This window comes from Candoia aspera, chromosome 6, assembly GCF_035149785.1.
Source record: "Candoia aspera isolate rCanAsp1 chromosome 6, rCanAsp1.hap2, whole genome shotgun sequence".
NCBI lineage: Eukaryota > Metazoa > Chordata > Lepidosauria > Squamata > Boidae > Candoia > Candoia aspera.
In genome coordinates, this window is record NC_086158.1 from 77,366,165 (window position 1) to 77,387,512 (window position 21,348).

The window sequence follows — 21,348 nt, forward strand, 5'->3', positions numbered from 1 at the left end:
CTCAAAAAAGATGAATCCCTGGCATATCAGGGCCTTACAGATTTAAGAATGTTTGCTCCCTAGATAAGACAGTAGTATACAGGTAGTACTCGCTTAACAACCACAATTGGGACCAGAATTTTGGTTGCTAAGTGAAGCAGTCACTAAGCAAATCTGACCCAATTTTATGACTTTTTTTGTGGTAGCTGTTAAGTGAATCACTGTGGGCATTAAGCAAACCACATGGTCATTAAGTGAATCATGTAGTTCCCCATTGATTTTGCTTGCCAGAAGCCAACCAGGAAGGTCAAAAATGGTGATCACATGACCATGGGATGCTGAGACGGTCATAAATGCGAACTGGTTGCCCAGTGCCCAAATCGTGATCACGTGACCATGGAGACACTGCAACGGTCGTAAGTGTGAGGACCGGTTGTAAGTAGGTTTTTTCAGCACCGTTGTAAGTCCGAACTGTGACTAAACAAATGGTTGTTAAGTGAGGACTACCTGTAGAAGATTGTGCTCTATGTCCTTAAACTCTGACATTACCATTGGATCAGATGAAGGTGTTATAAAATAAAATCAGGCTTCATGTTCCGAGACCCAGAATGGTCTCAATGTGAGCAGCTGGACTCATAAAAAGCTTGTGGCATTTTAGGCTTGAAAACACTACTTTTCTACTAACCATAGGCCACAACTGCATTCAAGACTCAGTAACAGTATGGAAAGCAAACAGCAATCCCTAAACAAGGTAAGGAAAACATGCAGAGCATGGCTTTTGGAACTGTTTTCCTAATACCTTTACCAGGAATGGTCCTAGGAGGCGACTATATTTTCTTCTGCGTGAGAAAGCAACACACTGTTCCTTTGTCTATATATGTGTTACTAACTTTTCCCTATGTTACATACATGTATGTACTTACGTTTCCATAAGTACACTGGGAAGCACAAGTCAGGCTACAAACACTACACCTGGGTCACAGGACTAGGAAGGAGGAAGAAGGGGAGTAAGAATGGAGGTATCAGCAACATTTGAAGCCATTGTCCAATGTCCTATCCTATATAGATGCTTCTTTTTCTCTCTCCACAGCCCCTGGCCAGAACCAGCCCATTTTCAACCACCTGTCTTTTGATAGCTTCTCCACACCAAATCTGGTCCCATTCTGTTCAGTTTTTGTGCTGATGACTGGTCAGAGACAAACAGAATCCTGAGTCCCATTACCCAATTTTCTTCCAATCTGTTGGGCTGGAAAGAGTACCAAATACAACTATTAGAAATAAAAACCCAAGCTCAACAACAACAACAACAAATCAAAAGCACCCACATCTCTTTCAGACTTCCTAATAAAATAAATTGGCACTTTCTTAAAAATAGTGCAAAGTCTGTTTGCTGGAAGAAATCTCATTTGCCAGCAAGAAATGATTTCCTTGTGGGCTACATACACGTGCAGAGCTGATTCTTTTCCGTGACACCTAGTTATGGATGTTTCAAAGAGCCATACATGGGTCACGTTTTATTCATAATTGCCACCCTGATTATATTGGCTTATTTTCTTTTTGAGCACTGTGCTGAAAAGCATTCCACAGCTGTAACTGGAGTGGAAGCATGCCACTTTTGATATTGGCAGAGAAATCAACAATATGTTTTCAAAGAACCCTGAGAAAGCATAAGTTTACTGCTGAAATTTGGCAGCAAATCATTGTTTGTCTGGGGATAGTCCACTTATTAAGAACAATATAGGGCTGAAAGAGTGCATTTTATTTTGTAGTTAAACATTATCTTGTTTTTTATTTTTATTTTTTCCAAGGCCCACCACTTGGCTTCATAGGCCCCTACCAGTGCAACTCTTGATGTAAAAATAAATTACAAAATGCAGCCCTTGGCCACCCAAATGTTTCAACGAACAGTTGAAAACAAGAAGAACAATGTGGATCAATGATCTTGCAATTGTTAAGACAATCAAAGAACTGGCTATGGAAGACTTTACAGGAATTACTGCCACTAGTGCTGATAGTGACCAAAAAAAAAAGTACTGCTCGGACTGATGTCTTTCCCTCTGGCAAAAACTATTGTTTTACAACTTGCACTGCATTTTTATGACTCAGTAACTGCTGCGGGTTAAACCTCTGAGCTGCTGAGCTTGACGATCGGAAGGTCAGCGGTTCAAATCTGCATGACGGGGTGAGCTCCCGTTGCTAGTCCCAGCTCCTGCCAACCTAGCAGTTCAAAAACATGCAAATGTGAGTAGATTAATAGGTACCGCTTCGGCAGGCAGGTAACGGTGTTCCGTTTAGTCATGCTGGCCACATGACCACGGAAGTGTCTATGGACAAACGCTGGCTCTTCGGCTTTGAAACGGAGATGAGCACCGCCCCCTAGAGTTGGACACGACTGGCCTTAATGTCAAGGGAAACCTTTACCTTTACCTTAAGCAATAACTAATGGTTTACTGAAACATTAAAAATAGCAACTGCTGGGTTTTGTATGAGTTGTTACATTTATATATGTCATCCATCTGCTCAGTAATCAGAAGATTCAAGCAACAATTATGGGGGCACATGATATCACATGCGTAATGCTGCAACTGACATACTTGCATTAGATATCATATTGCAAGTACACAATTGCAACATTTGACATCAGCAGAGCTTATTGTATATGTCACCGACAACAACTCTTAACCTTAGAATTAAGAGTGGCCTGGGGTTTGGGGAAAGGGTCAGCTGGTGCAATCACTCTTTACCATATTCAAATACATACTCTGAATGGGACAGTATGAAGAAAATATTTAAATTAGAAATTTAAACCAGACTCTTTTAAATTTAACAAATCTATATTCTTCTATGAATAATAAGATGTAAGTTTGTAGTTCTAGCTTCAAAATTTTAGCTAGAAATTAGTGCACACCTATAGTTTAGTTCTGAAATAGCAGAAGTTATAAAATGCTAATATTGATAGCAAATGGAAGCAGAAAGGTTGTTAAATGTTTTCTGGAAAATATAAATTTTCACCAGCTATATATACTATGAATTAAGATTTGTTCCAACAATACTTCAAGTGCAGTTTTTCAGGGAATTGTGCATATTCCTAAGCATGTTTCCCAGACAACCATTGCTTGACTAGGATACTGACAGAAAGTTGACAGAATAATTCTATCAGTACTTCTGATGATATATATTATTTCCAATTTCATAGGCAGTACCCCCCAAAACACCAGTTGTAGAATGGTAGAAATGGGAGATTACTATTCTGCTCCTCCATATCATTGAATCCATGACCAGAATCCCTTTTTCCCCTTTCTCCTGTCTCAATCAAATTGTCCTCATTCTACGTTTTCTTCAGATAGTAGAGTCTGTTGTCAAAGACGTTATGACAAAGAATGATCCAATATGTCTGAAGACAGATCTAATAAGTCAGAGGACATATGATTGCAGCCTATGCCACCTAAAAATAATACTTTCAGTGTTACCATTAGTTATGGTTATGTTATTACCATAACTAGATTTGAAAACTAGGTTTTCACAATTCAGAAACATGTGCTATGAGCTTTTGTGCATACTTTTATGCCATTTAAAATGATTGCCACAGTGCGATTTTTCCCTCTTATCAGACTTGTCATCAGTCTTGTTTGACATCAATATAGTTATAAGCAAACACAGTGGGGTATTATCCCCATGGCTGGTACAAATAAAAGAATAGTCATATGGTGCTGTTACTTGGCAGCTATATTGTGAAGAGCAGGTCAAGAATTTTTAATACTGTATCAAATAAACCACAATAATGAAAATTGCTCTGATTTCTGATATGAAACTCTTAAAAAGTTTAGTCCATTCAGATATGGATTATATCCATCTATCTACCAGATTAAATTTCACTGACATTTAATTAACAATCTTCATTTTGTCTCATCACTTCATTTTTATATATGGCATATATTTCACTGGCTTTCGCACATCCATGAGTCATTCAGCACTTAATTCTATCCTTCTAACAAGGTTCCAGCAGTAGCTGACTATAATAAAAGATCTGCACGTCAATATAGTAATATAGGTTTGCTGTCCAGTGCATGGATTTATTGATGGTAAAATCCCTTATCTTGTTTGTCATGTACATAGGGAAAGATGCAAGAGAATACTAATACTATAATACCAACAAAACATCATGCAGAACAGAAAGACATCCATCAAACAACACAACTTCCAACTGATTCTAACAGGAAACAAAGGAACAACATATGAATATAGCAGCAGGCTGGATAAAAATTCCTAGTCCGATTATTAATTACATGAGAGTGGTAATTGAACAAAGTTTTAATGTTTTAAATATCAGACTTTGTTTTTAGTGTAAAGGTATTAATCTGTGATATCTACAAATCATGAAAAAAAATAACACTCCTACCAAAACTGTACATCACCTATATTGTGCTTACGACTCTCAAAATGTTGATTAGTATCCAGAGATGCCCTTCTGTTAATGGAAGACCTGTTCATCAAAAGCTATTTCTGACTTAATGAAAAATGTGACATGAGAAAAAACAATCCCAAATCCAGTGAACATCTGTTTGCAAAAACATTTTTCATTAGATTTTATTGGTACTTTAGTATTTGTAGGCCACAGCATGCATTTTCTTTATTCCATGAAGGAATTCAAAAGAATAACTCAACATCTAGCAGGCTTTTGCACTGTTCATCAGGAGATCTTCAAAATAGTTAAAAGGGGGGAGGGCTATAAAACACCAGAGTGGAGTATACAGCTGACAAGTGAGGATGGGGAAGGTGGTCATAGAGGTAGGAAATAGCTAAAGAAAGAGGCAAGAAAATACAAGAGTCAGGCCAGTAAGGACTGCCAACTACAAACTAAGGTGCCTTTATACCAATACACAAAGTATGGGAAACAAACAAGATCTGGACATCCTAGCACAGGACTATAAGTATATGTCCTAAGTATTACTGAAACATGGTAGGATCATACAAATGAGAGGAACACAGTGCTGGAAGGCTACAGCTTATATAAAAGAAATAGATTTAATGAAAAGGGAGGGGGTGTTGCATTCTATGTGAGGAAAACCTATGAATCTACAGAAAGTCCTATTTCAGAGTATGGGAGCCCTTTTGAGTCTCTGGAGAAGAATAAACAGAAAGAGAAATAAAATGGACACAGTTGTGGGAGTTTATTATAGGCCTCCAGGACAAGCTGAATAGGAGGATGAAATATGAAGAGTATCAAAAGAGCACAGAGTCCAGATCACAGGAAGTAATTATCCCGCTCTTCTCTGTCTTGGTCAGGCCTTGCTTAGAGTATTGCATTCAGTTCTGCGCATTCCAGTTTAAAACAGACATTGGTAAGTCTAGAGAAGGGCTACCAAGATGGTGAAAGGATTGGAAACCAAGTTCTGTAAGGAATGGCTAAAATACCTAGGTATGTTTAGTTGCGGTAAAGAAGGATAACAGGTGACATGATTGCTGTCTTCAACTATCTGAAAGACTGTCACATGGTAGGGGATTCAGACTTAATCTCATTTGTTCCAGAGGGTAAGATTAGAAGTAATGGAATTAAACTTCAAGGATGTAGATACAGATAAGACATTAGGAAAAACTTCTTAACAGTAAGAGCTGTCAGTCAATGAAATGTGGTGAGTGGTTTCTTCCCCTTCACTGGGGGCTGGATAAGCATCCATCAGATATGGTGTAGTGAATCCTGCAGTGTGCAGGGGGTTGGTCGTGATGCTCTCTTAGGTCCCTTTCAACTCTATGATTCTATGCTCTTAGGGAAGATTTTCTATGGCACTTACATAAAGAAATGTAATTCACTACCTAGTTTTTTGTGTTCAAGCAATGTCATATTAATGATAATAATCTTCATTTTACGTCATGCTTTTAGCATAGTGAATGAACATGCATATATTATCCCATCCTAAAGCATATTTAAACCCATGCTAATGTAACGAGCTGATTCTGTAGCTCATAAATCAGTATCCCTTACACAAGTCACGTAGGATTATGAAGGAATCTTTATTACAGTCAGAAACCTGGTACATGTTAAAGATTTGAGTGAGGAAAGCCTGCACAATCAAGGGTTTAAATCAATGGGACTTTCAGCCCCCACCTCTCTTCCCAGGTGGAATCCTTTCCATTGATTACAGTGCCCTTTGATCTGTCCTAGGTGCTGAAGTGTTCAGCACTTTCCTGGTTATATCGCCTGCAGGCTTCGCAGTTCGCATACCTGGCCATTTCACTTCGAAGTGTCAGAGTGTCACCTCACACTTCAAAGGGCTCCCCATGATCTTGCTGGTCTTAGTGGCGCCATGGCTGCCTAACAACCTGACAGCTAAGCACACTATAATTATCATCCTGTGTTGCACAGAACGGAAACTGAGGGAACAATTGTTTAAAGACATGGAATTTAATATTGAGGGGACTTCCCAATTAAAAAAAAGGAATCACTGTGCCACATCTGGTCTGACCTTGCTTTGGTACATGTTGGCTGCCTTTAAAATTTGCCCAACAAATATATCTTTGGATATTACATTGACCTCTTGTAGCTGTTCTCATAATCTCTTTCTCTTTTTAAATTTATTTTATAGCTCTCTGCTTCATGACTCCCCTTGACATCCAGTATTTCTTATGGACAATTTATTTATTTTTAAAACTGCCCAGTATCCAAACCCTCTACCTAAAACCGCAATAATATAATTCTAGTTAAAATAGATCTAATAAAATCAAATAAAATACTAAACTAGGCAGCAAGAAGGCTGTTGTTCAAATCTAAAACAATATGAACAAATGTATGATTAGAATACAATTAAAATATGATTTAAAAGCCTGGGAAAATAAAAAGATCTTCATCTGGTACCAAAATGATACTCATGTGGGTGTCAGGCCTCTCCGGGGAATGCTTTCCATAAATGGGGTGTCACTACAGAAAATCTGTCCCTCCCTTGTACAGAACTACCTCATTTACTCTGGTGGGAGGACCTGGAAGAGGATCTCATTTTAAGGTCTTAAGGTCCAGGTAGGTACATACAGGAGAAGGGGCTCCTTTAGGTAACCTTGTCTGAAGCCATTGAGGGCTTAAGGAGGGTGACCTTGACAGAAATAAACACACACTGTTCTCTAGGCAAAGGAGGCCGAAACAGTCTTTAAGTCCTGGGAAACAAGATAGTATTCAGAAGCAACTCACACATGGGGCTCCCTGGTTCACTGGGGTAGGAGGAGGAGGGCAGGTACAACCTGAGCAGGCTTGCAAGATTCTGTTATTATTGTATAATAAAAATAAAAATGAATTGAGCCTATCTCAATAAAATTCAGTTCCAGTCTTCCTGTGGAGTTGATTTCCTGGCCTGGTCTAACTCATGGGGTTGACAGAACCTGCCCTTCCAGGACTGGCAAGGTACCACTCAGCTGGACAGATAAACCACCCACAAACAGTGTTTCTCTCTTGTCTGGCTTGCATCTCAGTTTATTGGCTCACCTACAGTCCATTACCCTGCTCAAGCACTGGTTCAGCTACACTGAATGGCAATAGCACTGGGTAATATCTGTCATATTGATTATAGTACTGTTCAAGGGTCTGCCCATGTTTGTTTCTTTGCCTGTGGATTTGTATGTATCAGTTTACTACAGTGTGTACACTTCTTCACCAAAAAGCCAATCCTTTTAAAAATCAGGAGGCATGCTTTTAAAACAGACATTTCACATTAATTGTGGAAAATAGAACAGTATTATGCAATATCAATAATCAATTTCGTATTTTTAAGGGCTTCAGAGCCTTTTATATGCATACATTTATACTAAAATATCCTGCACAAGTGGAGTGTAAAAGTTCTTTTTCCCCCAAATGACTGTCAATTCTTTAAATACATAAATAAAATAAATGGAGGAGAAATTCCATTAAATCATGGAAAATTATAAGAAACCAGATTTAAAAGGAAGATTTTCATGGTTATTTCAAGAGCAATCTAATTCTAAATTCTTGTCTTTAAAAGCGATATTTTTGATTTCTGATTTTGTGTATTTTCTGCTTCATATTTATTTCATGTACTGTCTCATGTTTTAAAGGGGGTCACAAAGTTTGTGCAAATTCCTTAGAGAGTCACAGTTTTAAAGAATTTTCTTCCTGTTAGCATTTCAAAATAAATTATAACTGTATCTAGATTTGTCTTATGATCTTGTCCACAATTTGGTTAGCATTTACATTCACCCGTCAAATATATGAAGGAGGCAGTTATTTATATATCTTAAAACGATAAGGGGAACTCTCTCGTGCCACATATTTTGATAGCTTGCAGGATTTACATCAAGAATGGCATGCATTGTATCATGATAAACTGCCTACATTATTCAGCTTGCAATATGAGCTTGTTAAACAGGTGGGACAGAATAAGATGAGAGACAGCTCATAAAAGGCACAGTGTAATTATCACCCAACATTTAAAGCATTTCTTAACAGAATGGATTAATACATTTTATTCAGTTAATCAAAACAGGTTCAACCATTCAAAGAACAGTACCAGTTTTAAATGCATCAAAACAGTGTGTACTTAGGGTCTCCCAATGTGGAGCCAGGATGTCACCAACAACTGGCCTGGTTCACTAAGCACAAGGGGTGGGTTCTCCTGTGATCCTCCAGCCATTTCATAGGATGCTTTCTGTAGTCAGCTTCAAGGCAGGGGGGAGTCAATGCATTTTGAATGTTTTACAAATTGGCTGACAAGCTCTGAAGCCAGGAAGAAGAAAAGCAACTATTTCTGCATAGATGTACTGTTAGCGATACCAGGAAAGGAGAGTTAATCCCAGGAATAGCACTTTGTTCATAGGTCAGAAAAAGAGGCAATCAAAAGCAGGAGGGCCAGCAAGAATACAGCATGAACATTATATGCCAAAAGAAGAATGCTCCTTTAGGAAAGTTCTAGAACCATATACAAAACCCTTACCTATATAAAAACCTGTAAAATATGTTTTTTTTTCTTTTCTCTGTCATCAATTATTGTTACATAAGCAACGTTTCATCTCAGATCTGCTTTCCATGAAAATACTTTTACATAGAACTCATCTAAATTATGGTGCAAGGACACCTTCCTTGGTTCCTTAGTTCCAAGAATGTATCTGGGCTCCACATAGATACATACAGAAACAGAAATAGTAGTGACCTATGTCAGTTTGTCCCCTATTCCCCTCCTCCTATCAAAGGTAAATTGGAGTATTCTGAAGGGAGAATCCTGAGAAGTTAATGAAGGTGATGGTAGTAATCTCTCCACTTTGCCTTACAATAAATGGTTGTTTCATGGTTGGCCATGGATAAAATTTAAGTTATTTTGTATGAGTGCCCATGGCAAGTTCTCAAAATGTCAGATGTGTTCACCAGCTAAAGAGTTTTTAAACCTCTGATAAGAAAGAAACATGGCCACAATGACAATTCTCTCTGTCTTAGCATCTACTTCAAATACGAGTTGGTTCCTTGGAAATGGCCAATTCCATTCAAAATTCACTCTAAGAATCACTAGAATAGCTGACACAAGCCATGCATGTTGTACTTATGGGGAAAAAAAATAAGCATTCTTTTATTTATAAACAGTGTTTTTTTAAAAAAAAAAACCTTTGCAATAAAGGTATATGAATAAACACATTTAGTCTTCTCAGTGTGGATTTTGAGAAGTGCAGCCTACTGATAGCTAATGTACATTTCTCAGAGTCCCAATTGACACTGAAGATTCTATTGTGTGTTAGCAGATTGCAAGGAAAGCCTTTGGCCCAGGAGAGATCAGAAAAGTCACACACCAGGCATTTCTATAAAAATAATTTTATTTACAGAAAGCAAACATATTTACAGGCTCTCAGTGAAAGCTGCTTAACTCTCTATATGCCTACACAGAAGGGGAACTGAAACTAAAACAAGTCCAGGCAAGTTCTTCCCCACAGGTGCAAAAATTAACAACTGAAAAGGGGACAATTAAATTCAACCTCTTCACCCGGTCAAAATGATTAGTTACCATAGTAACCTTAATCTGTAGTAGAAAACATATTAACACTCCTTTTTATACTACAGAATAAGATGCGAACCAATTTGCTTTGTTAACTCTGTGTCTTGGTACAGCAAGAGGTTTGGTTAAAATATCAGCAATCATGTCTTTTGATTCACAATATTTCAACATTTCTCCTTTGCTTATCATATCTTTGATATATTGATATCTAATATCAATGTTTTGTCCTATTTTTGCAGGCTTCAGATGTTGCCATAGCAATGCAAGCTTGATTATCCTCATAAACAGTTATAGGCTGGTTCACTTCTATGCCTATGTCTTTTAACAAATGTTTAAACCATATAACCTCATTACAGGTTTGTATCAGAGAATAAAACTCTGCTTCTGCAGTGGAAAGAGCAACAAGTGTTTGCTTTCTAGAATGCCAGCCTAAACTAGAACCAGCAAATTGAATTAAAATCCCAGAAGTGGATTTCCTGTCACTGACATCTGCTCCCCAGTCAGAATCCGCAAAAGCCTGCAATTTCTCTGTTCCAGAGGCATTTAGCTTCAGGCAATAATTCTTTGTTCCTTGCAAATACTTCGTTAACCTTTTCAGTGCTGCTTTTCCAGTAGATGTAGGCTTCTCTACCTGTCTACTTAAAATGACCACAGAATTTGAGATATCTGGGCGAGAGTGATTTGCAATGTACAGTAAACTTCCAATTGCAGATCTATATTTCTCTGCCTCAGTTGAGTTTCTCCTATATCTTTCTGAAAATCTGTTATCATTGGAGTAGAGACTGGTTTACAGTCTTGCATATTAAAATCCTCTAGGAGCTTTTGAATTTTACTACGTTGGCTTGACAGAAAGCTACCATCCTTCTCCCTGTGTATTTCCAAACCTAGGTAATTTGTTACAGTTCCAAGGCTTTTTAATATGAAATGGCTTTTCATACAGGCTTCAAAATCAAGCCTTTGTTTTTCTGTTGGTGTGAACAGCAGCAAATCAACATAAATGCATAGATACATACAGCCTTGTTTGTCTTTCTTCATATATACACATGGATCTGCTTTTCCTTTTTCAAAACCAAAATTCTGCAGTTTTTCATCTAATTTTTGGTTCCAGGATCTAGCAGCTTGTTTTAACCCATAGATTGACTTGTGCAGTTCACAGACTAGATTCTCCCCTTTTTCATAGCCAGGGGGTTGCTGCATGTATAATTTGTGGTCTAAATCACCATAGAGAAATGCAGTTTGAATGTCATAGTGGTGAACTGACATTCCTTTGAGTGCAGCAATTTTTAACAGTAATCTAATTGATTCACCTTTAGTAACTGGTGCAAAAGTCTTGTCAAAGTCTAAATCTTTCCTTTAAGTGAACCCTTTTGCAACTAACCTTTATATTTTTGTATTTTGCCATCAGCATCCCTTTTCAGTTTGAAAACCCACCTACAACCTAGACAGCGTTCATTGGGAGGTAGATTTACCAGTTTCCATGTGTTATTTTCTTTCAAGGATGGTAACTCCTGTTGCATGGCAGAATGCCAATTTTGTGCAATCTCAGGTGGTAAAGCATTCACTTGTTCTAAAGACTCAGGTTCTGTGAATATGTGAAAAGCCTTTACTGTTTCAGCCTGAAAACGTGATGGAGGAAGCCTTTATTACTTCTCTGAGATCTGCGAGGTAATACAGGGCTTAAATTTCCACTCCTATCACTTTCCTGAGAAGCATCTGTCTCATCAGACAGATCTTCAGTTTGCTTTTCTGGTTTAATGTCCTCATCAGGCAAAAGATCACTATCAGCAAGTCCTTGCTGTTCTCGTGTGGTGGTCAGATCAACTGGAGAGCTAGAATTTAATCTCCCCCAGTTTTGTTCAGCAAAAGAAGTGCTTTTGCTAATTAATTTCTCTCCCATTGTGAACCTGTAGCTCCTCTGGCTTTGTTCATAGCCAACAAAGATGGCTTTCTTTGTTGTGGGGCCTCCTTTCCTTCTCTGTTGTTTTGGAATATGAACCCAAGCAGTGCTACCAAACACTCTCAGATGGTTTACCTTTGGTTTCACACCATAAAACAAATGGAATGGAGTGTCCTGAATCACAGAGTTATACAATCTGTTTTGTACATAACAGGCAGTAGATATGGCCTCTCCCCAATACTTAAACGATAAATAGGAATCTTTTAGCATGCATTCCATTGCATTTTGCAAGGTTCTGCCCTTTCTATCAGCAACACCATTTTGCTGAGGGGTGTAAGGGTTAGAAAGAATTTGTTCTATCCCCTTTTCCACTAGGAAACTTTTGAATTTGTGAGAAAGGTACTCTCCTCCTCTATCACATTGGAGTGTAGATACAGGCCTAGGGAATTTTCCATTTACCCATGTCACAAAACTTAAATTTCTCAAATGCCTCATCTTTGTTTTAAGATGTAGATGTGTATCTTGAGAAATCATCAATGATGGTCATTGCATACCTTGCTTGTCCAAGACTTGGAGCAAAAGGACCAATAATGTCAGTGTACAATTTCCAAAGGTCTAGTTGTAACTCTGTCACTGTGCTTACTCACAGGAGCTTTTAGTGTTTTGCATTCTTTGCAAACTACACAATCTAATTATTTGTCACAGGGTTTTATCTTTAGGTCAGCACACAGCTGTGGCATTTGTGCTATATACTTGAAATTAGCATGACCAAATCTCCTGTGCATCAGGTGTACACATTGGTCATGATATGGAGTGTTGCCAACTGCAGACTTGCAGCTTGGCTTCCTTGCATTTTGCACAATGTACAAGGAGTCTTTTAACATACCAGTAGCACACAATTTCCCATTTTTATGTATCTCACAACCATTTTTCTTAAATGTTATGACATACCCTGTTGCAGCCAATTGTGCCACAGATAAAAGGTTTGACTGTAAATTTGGCACATACAACACACCTTTTACAGTTTCTCCCAAGCAGGATAAATACAAGTCACCTTGTCCCATAATTTTGGTCACAGACCCATCAGCCAAAGATACACTTTGTCTTTCAGTTTTAGACAGTGACACAAAAGAGCTTTTACAATTACATAAATGACAATTGGCCCCAGAACACCCATACATCAGAATTACCCTTCTCAGCAACCTGTGCAATTTGGCTTGTCTGAAGAGCCTTCTTCTGTGTTGCCCTTGTGTTCTTCTCTGTCTTTCTACTCTTGGGTCTCAAGGCACAGTCTTTCTGCAAATGTCCAGCTGAACCACAAGTGAAGCATTGCTGGCTGGCTAGTGCTGTGGCCTCAGCTTCCTTTCCCTTCTTTTCCCTTGTTTTCTGATGCTGCAGCTTTCCAGAAGAGATGGGGGGGGGGACCTTTCCTCTCTCTTCTCCCATTCAGCGAGTAAGCGCTGTGTAACATACAATGGGGTGAGGTCTGCTTCAGGCATAGCCTCCAGGGTACAAATCAGCATGTCCCATGTTTCATTCAGTGAGGACAGGAGGATATAGGATTTTGTGAGAGGTGTAAATTCCATTCCTCTCTCCTGCAACTCAACAAACAGCTGCTGAATAAAATGCAGGTGCTCAGGAAGGCTTTCTCCTTCTGCAAGGTAGGCTTTGTACAGCTTTTTTGTCAGGGTAACTTTACTCCCTGCTGTTGCCTTTACATACAAGTCTCTCAAAGCATCCCAAAGTTGCTTTGCAGACTGCATACCTCACACGTGGACTAGCTGATTGTCTTCAACTCCCAGGATAATGGTGGCTCTAGCCCGCTCATCCTGTCTCATCCATTCAGCACTGGGATTTTGGGGGGCTTGCTCACCAATTGGCAGCCAAAGATTCTCTCTGCAAAGATACATCTCCATCTTCAGGGCCCAATTCAAATAGTTGGTCTCTGATAGGCGCTCTAGAGGCATAGCTGAGGGCTGGGAGGTAGCCATGGCTTCTCCCTTCTTTTGCAAGTCACCTCAGCTGGCTTCTTTGTCCTGTAGACCGGCAGTTGCTGGAAAATCTCCAGGTGGCTCTAAAGAAAATCTTCACAGGTCTTTGCTACCTGCCTTTAAATTGTGCATGAGGTGTGGAGCTGATCTCTCTATTCTCTCTGGGGTTTTACCGGGCTGCTTACTGGGCCCATAACCTGTTAGCAGATTGCTAGGAAAGCCTTTGGCCCAGGAGAGATCAGAAAAGTCACACACCAGGCATTTCTATAAAAATAATTTTATTTACAGAAAGCAAACATATTTACAGGCTCTCAGTGAGAGCTGCTTAACTCTCTACATGCCTACACAGAAGGGGAACTGAAACTAAAGTCCAGGCAAGTTCTTCCCCCCAGGTGCAAAAATTAACAACTGAAAAGGGGACAATTAAATTCAACCTCTTCACCCAGCCAAAATGATTAGTTACCATAGTAACCTTAATCTGTAGTAGAAAACATATTAACATTGTGCTTATAAACTTTCTTTGCAGAGAACTGTAAGTTCAGGAAGAATTCTCAACTCTTCAAGTCAGCTTCAGTATTGATTTCTCCCTACCACCTCCATACATTTGGAAATATGTCAGGAAAATAGGAGAACTGACTGGCAAAAAGAGCTTGAAAGAATGAGAGCTTATATTTCCTGAGGCTTCTGAAAATCCTTGCAGCAAAATGTGCTTTTTTTCTTGAGAATTGCACAGTAGTCTGACCAAAAATAAGTTAATAGAGATGAGAAAGTTTTATCTGTTGTATTAAATTGAGAATTAACTCTCGGCCCACAAACTACAAACCTGTACAGTTTCATTTTAGTTTAGAATACCAAGACAAACCTACCCTATCAATTTTAGATTGATACAAACCATGAAAGATGTAAAAGAGACAAATGGAATTCTACCAAACCAGAGGTTGAGGAGTATAGATGCTCAAGGGAGGTGATGTCTAAGTACATTTTAGAATGTGTATGAATCATATAAAATCCTAAGGTATCCTCTCAATTCTTGTGAAGGTCTTGCCAATCTGGAAGAAATGCCCTATGTTTAGATTTTTTCCACTATGAATAAAACTCCTTGAATTAGATTGTGCTAGACTTCTGCATAATTGATGGCTGCTGTTCACAATCCAAAAAGGCATGGAGAAACACAAAGAAGAGGAATAAAGAACATGACAAAATAAACATATGGACAAGAGGGCTGCTGTTCTTATCTTACAGATAAAATTACATCAAAGTTAAAATTATATCAAAGAACTGAAAGAAACATAATGTTGATAGATCTCTCTTGCCAAAGTTTTAGAGCTAAGGGTAGCAGAGGGGCATTTATTAAAAAAATAAAACTAAAACATTATACAATCTGAATGTATAAAATTAGCTAATAAGGAAAAAAAGAAACTCCAGAATACTGCTTTATTTTATTGAACTGTGCTTTAGCAAATAAGAATTTTTTTTGTCTCCCACTTTCTAAAATGCACTCCCCACTAGCCACACACACACCCCCCGTTATATTAATCATATGGTAAGCTTCTTGTCTTCTATAGTATTTCAGGGACACTCACTGAAATAACATAGAGTACAAATATGAATTTCTTTGCTCTGGAAGAACTGGCAGTTCTGTGTGGTGAATGTATTTTTTATGAACGTTGTTGTTAATAAGACTTTCACTCACTCACTTCATCTTTGGTTTCAGTTCTGGCATATCACCTAGGTTCTAAAAAAAAAATCACAAGGATATGCCCTGAAACAAAAACATAAAATGAAATGCAGGGAAACATTCAAGTTGTCTTAATCACAAAATTTATTTTAATTGCTTTGCAATTCATTAAATTTAGAAAGCCGATTAGCCAAGTGTTTTGAGTTTCTTGGAAGATGTAATGTTTTGGTTTATGGTTATTATGATTTAAAACCAAATGGATTAATATAAACAATTGCTTATTATACATGCTCTGCCTCATTATTTCTTTGAATTTCACTCTTTATCCTAATAGCATATTGTATAATAGAAAATTTCTGGGGTTTTTTCCCGTATAAGCTCCCTCATACAAAATTACATTCGCGATCCAACTAGTAATTCAACAGGACTTACAATTACTATTCTCCAGGGTTTTAGAGTGTCATATATTGGACCTAGGACCTCTAGCATACAAACAATGTCACAGTGAAATCATGGCCTTTTCCATTAATGTATTCCCCATTAACTGCATAATGTGTTTATAATGGGCAACAGTCAATAATGGAGACAATCCAATTCTTCAGTAATGAATATATAAGAACAAACCCAAGATTTTATTACATTTCACTTCTGATGTAAATAGAAATTTTCAAATTAGTTTGGTCTACACGTTGTATAGCCAAAAGGAAAAGAACTGAAAATGGTTTCTTTTCTGTAGGAAAGGTAAGTTAAAAAGAAAAAAAAAGTACACTCTTTCTATTTTTGTGTGGAAAAGGAATAACCTATAAAATACCATTCCTTGTTCTATTTCTTTAGCTCATTAAGTTTGGTAATTGGATTAAAGCAAGTAGATCTTCATAAATTAGAGTGCCATACATTCTAATCATTTCAAGTTACAATTCATAATGATTGCATCATCATTTTATTCTAAGAATGTTTATTTATGATTACCAAAAAGTTCCAAATACTTTTTGTCTTCTCTAAAAGCTACACATATTCTTTTATGATGTAGAATCAAAATATCTAGTTTTAAAACAAAAAGGACACAATGGTGGACATGGCATCGTGATCAACATCACACCTTTTGTATGCGTGTGTAATGTTGACACAAGGTGGGGCTTGGATAACAATGCCGTGTCTACCATCTGGCCTGTCTTGACCCACTCCCAGTAGATGCTACTGAACACTAACCCCTGGCAAAAAAAGGAACTCCCTAGTTGGGAAGATGCTATGTTTCTCAAAAGCCTTGAAGAGGCCATTGAAATATGTAAGGTGGTAGAACTTCCACTTTCAGTGTTTCTATAGCTGATAGGGATTGAAATGGAAAATTCTGGTGGTATGTTAGTAAGCCTTAGATCTGTTCAACCCTAGGTCCTTCTGGCTTCTCTTATTAGCTGTTGCAGTTGACAGCTGATCCATATGGTTTGGTGCTGTCATAGACAGCTTCTCTCCCATTCATTTCTTTGGGAGGAAACATTGTAACTAAAAACATAAGCACTGAACTGCCAAGAAGCAGAAAACACAAAGCTACTCTTGCCACTGGAAATTGCTGGAACAACCAGTTTTGGGAAATTGTGGCACTTTCTCCAAATTTTCCTATATCATTGTTAAGAACTGCAATGTTTAATTTCAATTCTTGCTTTTCATTTAAATAATGACTTCTTTCTGGAATAGTGCTAAGAAACTTTTTTTTAAAAAATCCTGGTTTAATGTTGAATGTACATGAGATTTTCTGGAATGCTCATATCTTTCATGAAAAAATATAACAGCTACAAAATAGAATAAATAGAATAAATTTATTTTGCTCATGATGTTTCAGATTAATAATAAGAGGACAGATATCCTATGAGTGGAGAAGGGTGGAGCTTATTCCTATCTTGTTGATTCAAGGCTTGATAGACCCCTTACTTGTTTAGCATAGAACAATATAACCAAATGAAAGGTGAATTGATTTTCAAAGTAACTGGAGGTCAGGGAAAGAACAACAGACGTCCAACTTTTAGGAAGGAAGGAAGGAAGGAAGGAAGGAAGGAAGGAAGGAAGGAAGGAAGGAAGGAAGGAAGGAAGGGACAGCTAATTAAACTAACTTACTTTTGGATGGCACTGGCAAATTAGAACGGACTACTATCAGTGAATCAGCTTGCACCCGAAGCAAATAGTTTTTTGCAGTTTCATAATCCAGAGATTTTTGAATGGAGATAATACCTGTTCTGTCATTAATAGCAAACACCCCTGGAATGCAGAAAAAAGAAGGTTTTATAGACATTTTAAGAACGGATAGAATGGTTCATTCAAAATCATGCTATGTATCTGAAACTGAAAATGTCAAATTTGCTTTTTTCCTTCTAGGATTTTTTACTTTCTCCCTCCTCCTCCTTAAAAAATATACTTTACTGATACCAAATGCACGGACCCTTTAACTTACCATCTTCATTTCCTGAAACAATGGAATAGACAATTGTTTGATTCAAGGCAGCAGCTGTTACCATAACAATCTGGGTTCCTTTGGGGGCACCTTCACGCACAGGTGGGGGCCTATAGAATTGGTTGAAACAGATTGTTGTTTATTTTGTTCACATTGTCAATACTCTCCGGATCTATTCAACACACCTATGAAACTGAAGCAGAAATGTAAACCAAGTAAAGGAACAACAATAAAGGTGTAATGTAAGCATCACCATTTGCAGAAATCAACATTGACAGCATGAATGACAAGAGAGTGAGGCCAGTGGGAAGGCAACTTCAAGGGTTTAATAAGTAGTGTGCTCCTGCTCACCTTTAAGAACCAAAATCCATATATAGGTAGTTCTCAACTTACAACTGTTCACTTATCAATGGTTCAAAGTTACTTGGAAAAAGCACTTTACAACCTGTACTCGCACTTATGACCATTGTAGCACCCCCACAGTCACATGATTGCAATTTGGGCACTTGGCAGCCAGCTCACATTTGCAGCGTCCTGCGGTCACGCGATCACAATTTATGACCTTTTTTACCAGTTTCCGGCAAATATACCTCTGATTCGGGAAACACCAAATAATAGCAATAACGATAATAAACTCCAGTTCTATGCCACCTAAAATATGCAAGTGTCTCTCAAATTTCATGGGGAAGAGCACTGTAAAGCAAAGGTGCTGCCACAGAGAAGTTCCATCCATAACTGCAAGGTGACCAGTCAGCTCTGCAACAGGGAAGGTGATCTGACACCATCCTGATCTCAAGTCATTTAGGGCCTTTTATGTCATAAGCAGAACCTTGAATCTGGTGGTGTAGCAGCTAATTGGCAGCCAGTGCTGTTGCTTTAATTGCACTTGGCAAGCTGGTCACACTGAGGTTAGACATTGTCCCTATGAAGTAGTCCAGATCAAGAAACAGATGCCAGGTGTACCTAAAACTACTTTTATTAAGATCTTGCAAGTCTCAATGTGCTTCTCCTCCTCTTAAATCTTCAGGGGAATTTGGGGAATGTCTATCTGACCCCTCCCTCCTTATTTGGGCTTCTGCAATGTTTATCCACTTGTTGCCTTGGTAACAGATCTTCCCTCTCTCCATCGAGGTTATCTTCTTTATTCTCTACAGAAGTAGAGCTGAGCATCAGTTTACTGAGGACACCAAAACTTCTCATGACCACCTCCAGGAGGTTCAGGTAGTTGTTGAACAGGACCAGGGACAACCTAGTACTTTGAGGCATACCCTGTTGGTATTTCAGGTTCTTATCAAGGAGTAAGGTTACCATGGTAATTGAATACATTCTTAAGTATTGGCAGAGTCAGAAGGTCAAACTTAATTGTCCTCAGGTTGGGGTGTGAAAAGGATTACCAAATAAAATAAAGCTGCTCATTGCCTGGGGGGAAACTTGCCACCAGAAGGTTTTAGTTCCTGTTTAGCACAGCAGCAGCAGCAGCTTGTTCTGCTCAGAGCATGTGTGGGTGTGTATGAGCTTGTAAAATATGAGCTTGTAAAGCTTTTGTGCCTATCCAGGATTCTGGATATGAAACTGTTTATGTTTTATGTTTTCTGTAAATACACTTATTTTTATAGAAATGCCTGGTGTGTGTTTTTTCTGATCTCTCTGGCCAAACGCTTTCCAACACTCGCAACATACCCCAGCATAGCTGTCATTGTGCAGAGGAACAATACCATTTTCTGCATCTATTTTCTGCAAGTAGAAGTGAAACTACTGTAATACAGTGTCTCTAACCTGCAGCTCACAGTTTAGAAGGCTACTGTGCTTGACAGTAGCAAAAGCATCTGAAAGACTGGGCAAGATTAACAGAGTCACACTTGCTTTTTCTTTCCAACAAAACTCATCTTCAGGATAATGATGCCTGATTCTCTCCCCAAACTAGGCTTGAATCAAGCCATTGAGATTGTTAGGAGCCCTAAAAATGACCATAGTTGCATATATTTTATTCTCTCAAAAATCTTGCCCTGAAAAGTTTGTTTTTGTGACTTGGAAGTAGTTATTGAAATTCTCTGGATCCACAGGTGGTTTCAGGAGGTGGGGACCACCGCTTCTTTTGAGCTCAACAGTACATTTCCATCATGCAAAAAGATGCTTGCCACTCTAGTTAACTCAAATAAGCTGAGATGGACAGGAACAAAAACTGCTGTTGACTCAAAAGCTGGAAGGAACCTCATGAAATTATACCAGATGAAGCTCCAAACGTCTCAGAATCAACTGTGTTAAAAGTCAACACGAAGATTAACTCCCCCCCCACCAAGTGCCTTTCATATTTCTAAAATAGATTTTTGAGACTTCAGCATCACAACAGTAAGTTCTTTATCATCCTAAACAGCTCTGCTAAATAGCTTTTAAGATTCAATCTCGGGTATACTATCATAGTAACCCTCTCATTCTTGCAGGGGGATTTATGCTATGAGATCAAATTTCATCTGGTTGTTGTGTGATCATGCTAGGGGAAAGTTAAATTGATCACCACCCCAATATGCTGTTCCTATGTGAATATTTGATGGCAACTTCTGTAGACCTGACACGGCCATGGAGGCCACAAAATCCTAAACTAGGCTTCCCAATGAAGCCCAATAAATGGTGAGTTTGTGTCCCATGACACCATACTTCTTCTCCAACCACCTGAGATTACATCTGCCAGCATGGTTAGGGAGGTCATTACAATATAGCCAATTGCATTCTGTGGGATTTAGTTGATTTTCTCTTATTTTTGAACTGGGGCTGTATGCTAAATAATACCAGCTAGATTCAAGTTGGGATGACAGATTATTTTCAGAATTGTAAGCAAGCCACATTTGCAAATCTTAAAAAAAAAATTCTCCTGGTTTGTTATTTCAAAACCTGCCAAGCTTACTCTTTTCATATCTGTACTTCTAAAATGAAATGTTTGAAAAATGTAAAACCTTTTAAACCATTCTTTTGATCTTTGCTGGCTTTTGGCACATTTTTAAAGTAACATCCCCATAATGTCCCTATAACCCTGATTCTAATATTGCTAAATTCTGTGCATTGATTAGGAAGCTTCTTTTGCATTCAGAATAGCAGAATTTGAAGTAAGTGCCCATAGAAACATCCAAATTCATATTCTTTGTAATTCTAATGTAATTGGGCTTTACTGATTTCATTTCTGTGAGCTAACTAACGCAATCAGGTTCAAAGTACAATACAAAAGTTCAGTGAAATCTTATTGTTGAGGTCTTGAAACTTTGGATGAAATATGTATAAATACATTGGTAAAAATGATCTACCAGCTAATTTGCAGCTGTGTTTGTCTTCCAGATTTTAGCTCAAATGGCTTTTCCTTCTCTGAATCTTAAATTTATTTAGGAGAA

General features: G+C 38.2%; 1 protein-coding gene across 1 annotated transcript in view; it reads right to left on the reverse strand.

Moving 5' to 3' along the window:
* Nucleotides 1-21,348, reverse strand: part of PCDH15 (protocadherin related 15) — a 357,851-nt gene that overhangs the window by 64,374 nt on the left and 272,129 nt on the right. The window contains exons 23-24 of the mRNA XM_063307469.1: nt 17,969-18,078; nt 17,635-17,775 (exon numbers count right to left, since the gene is read on the reverse strand). Of these exons, the coding sequence (XP_063163539.1) occupies nt 17,635-17,775; nt 17,969-18,078 (251 nt within the window). The remainder of the gene's footprint in view (nt 1-17,634; nt 17,776-17,968; nt 18,079-21,348) is intronic.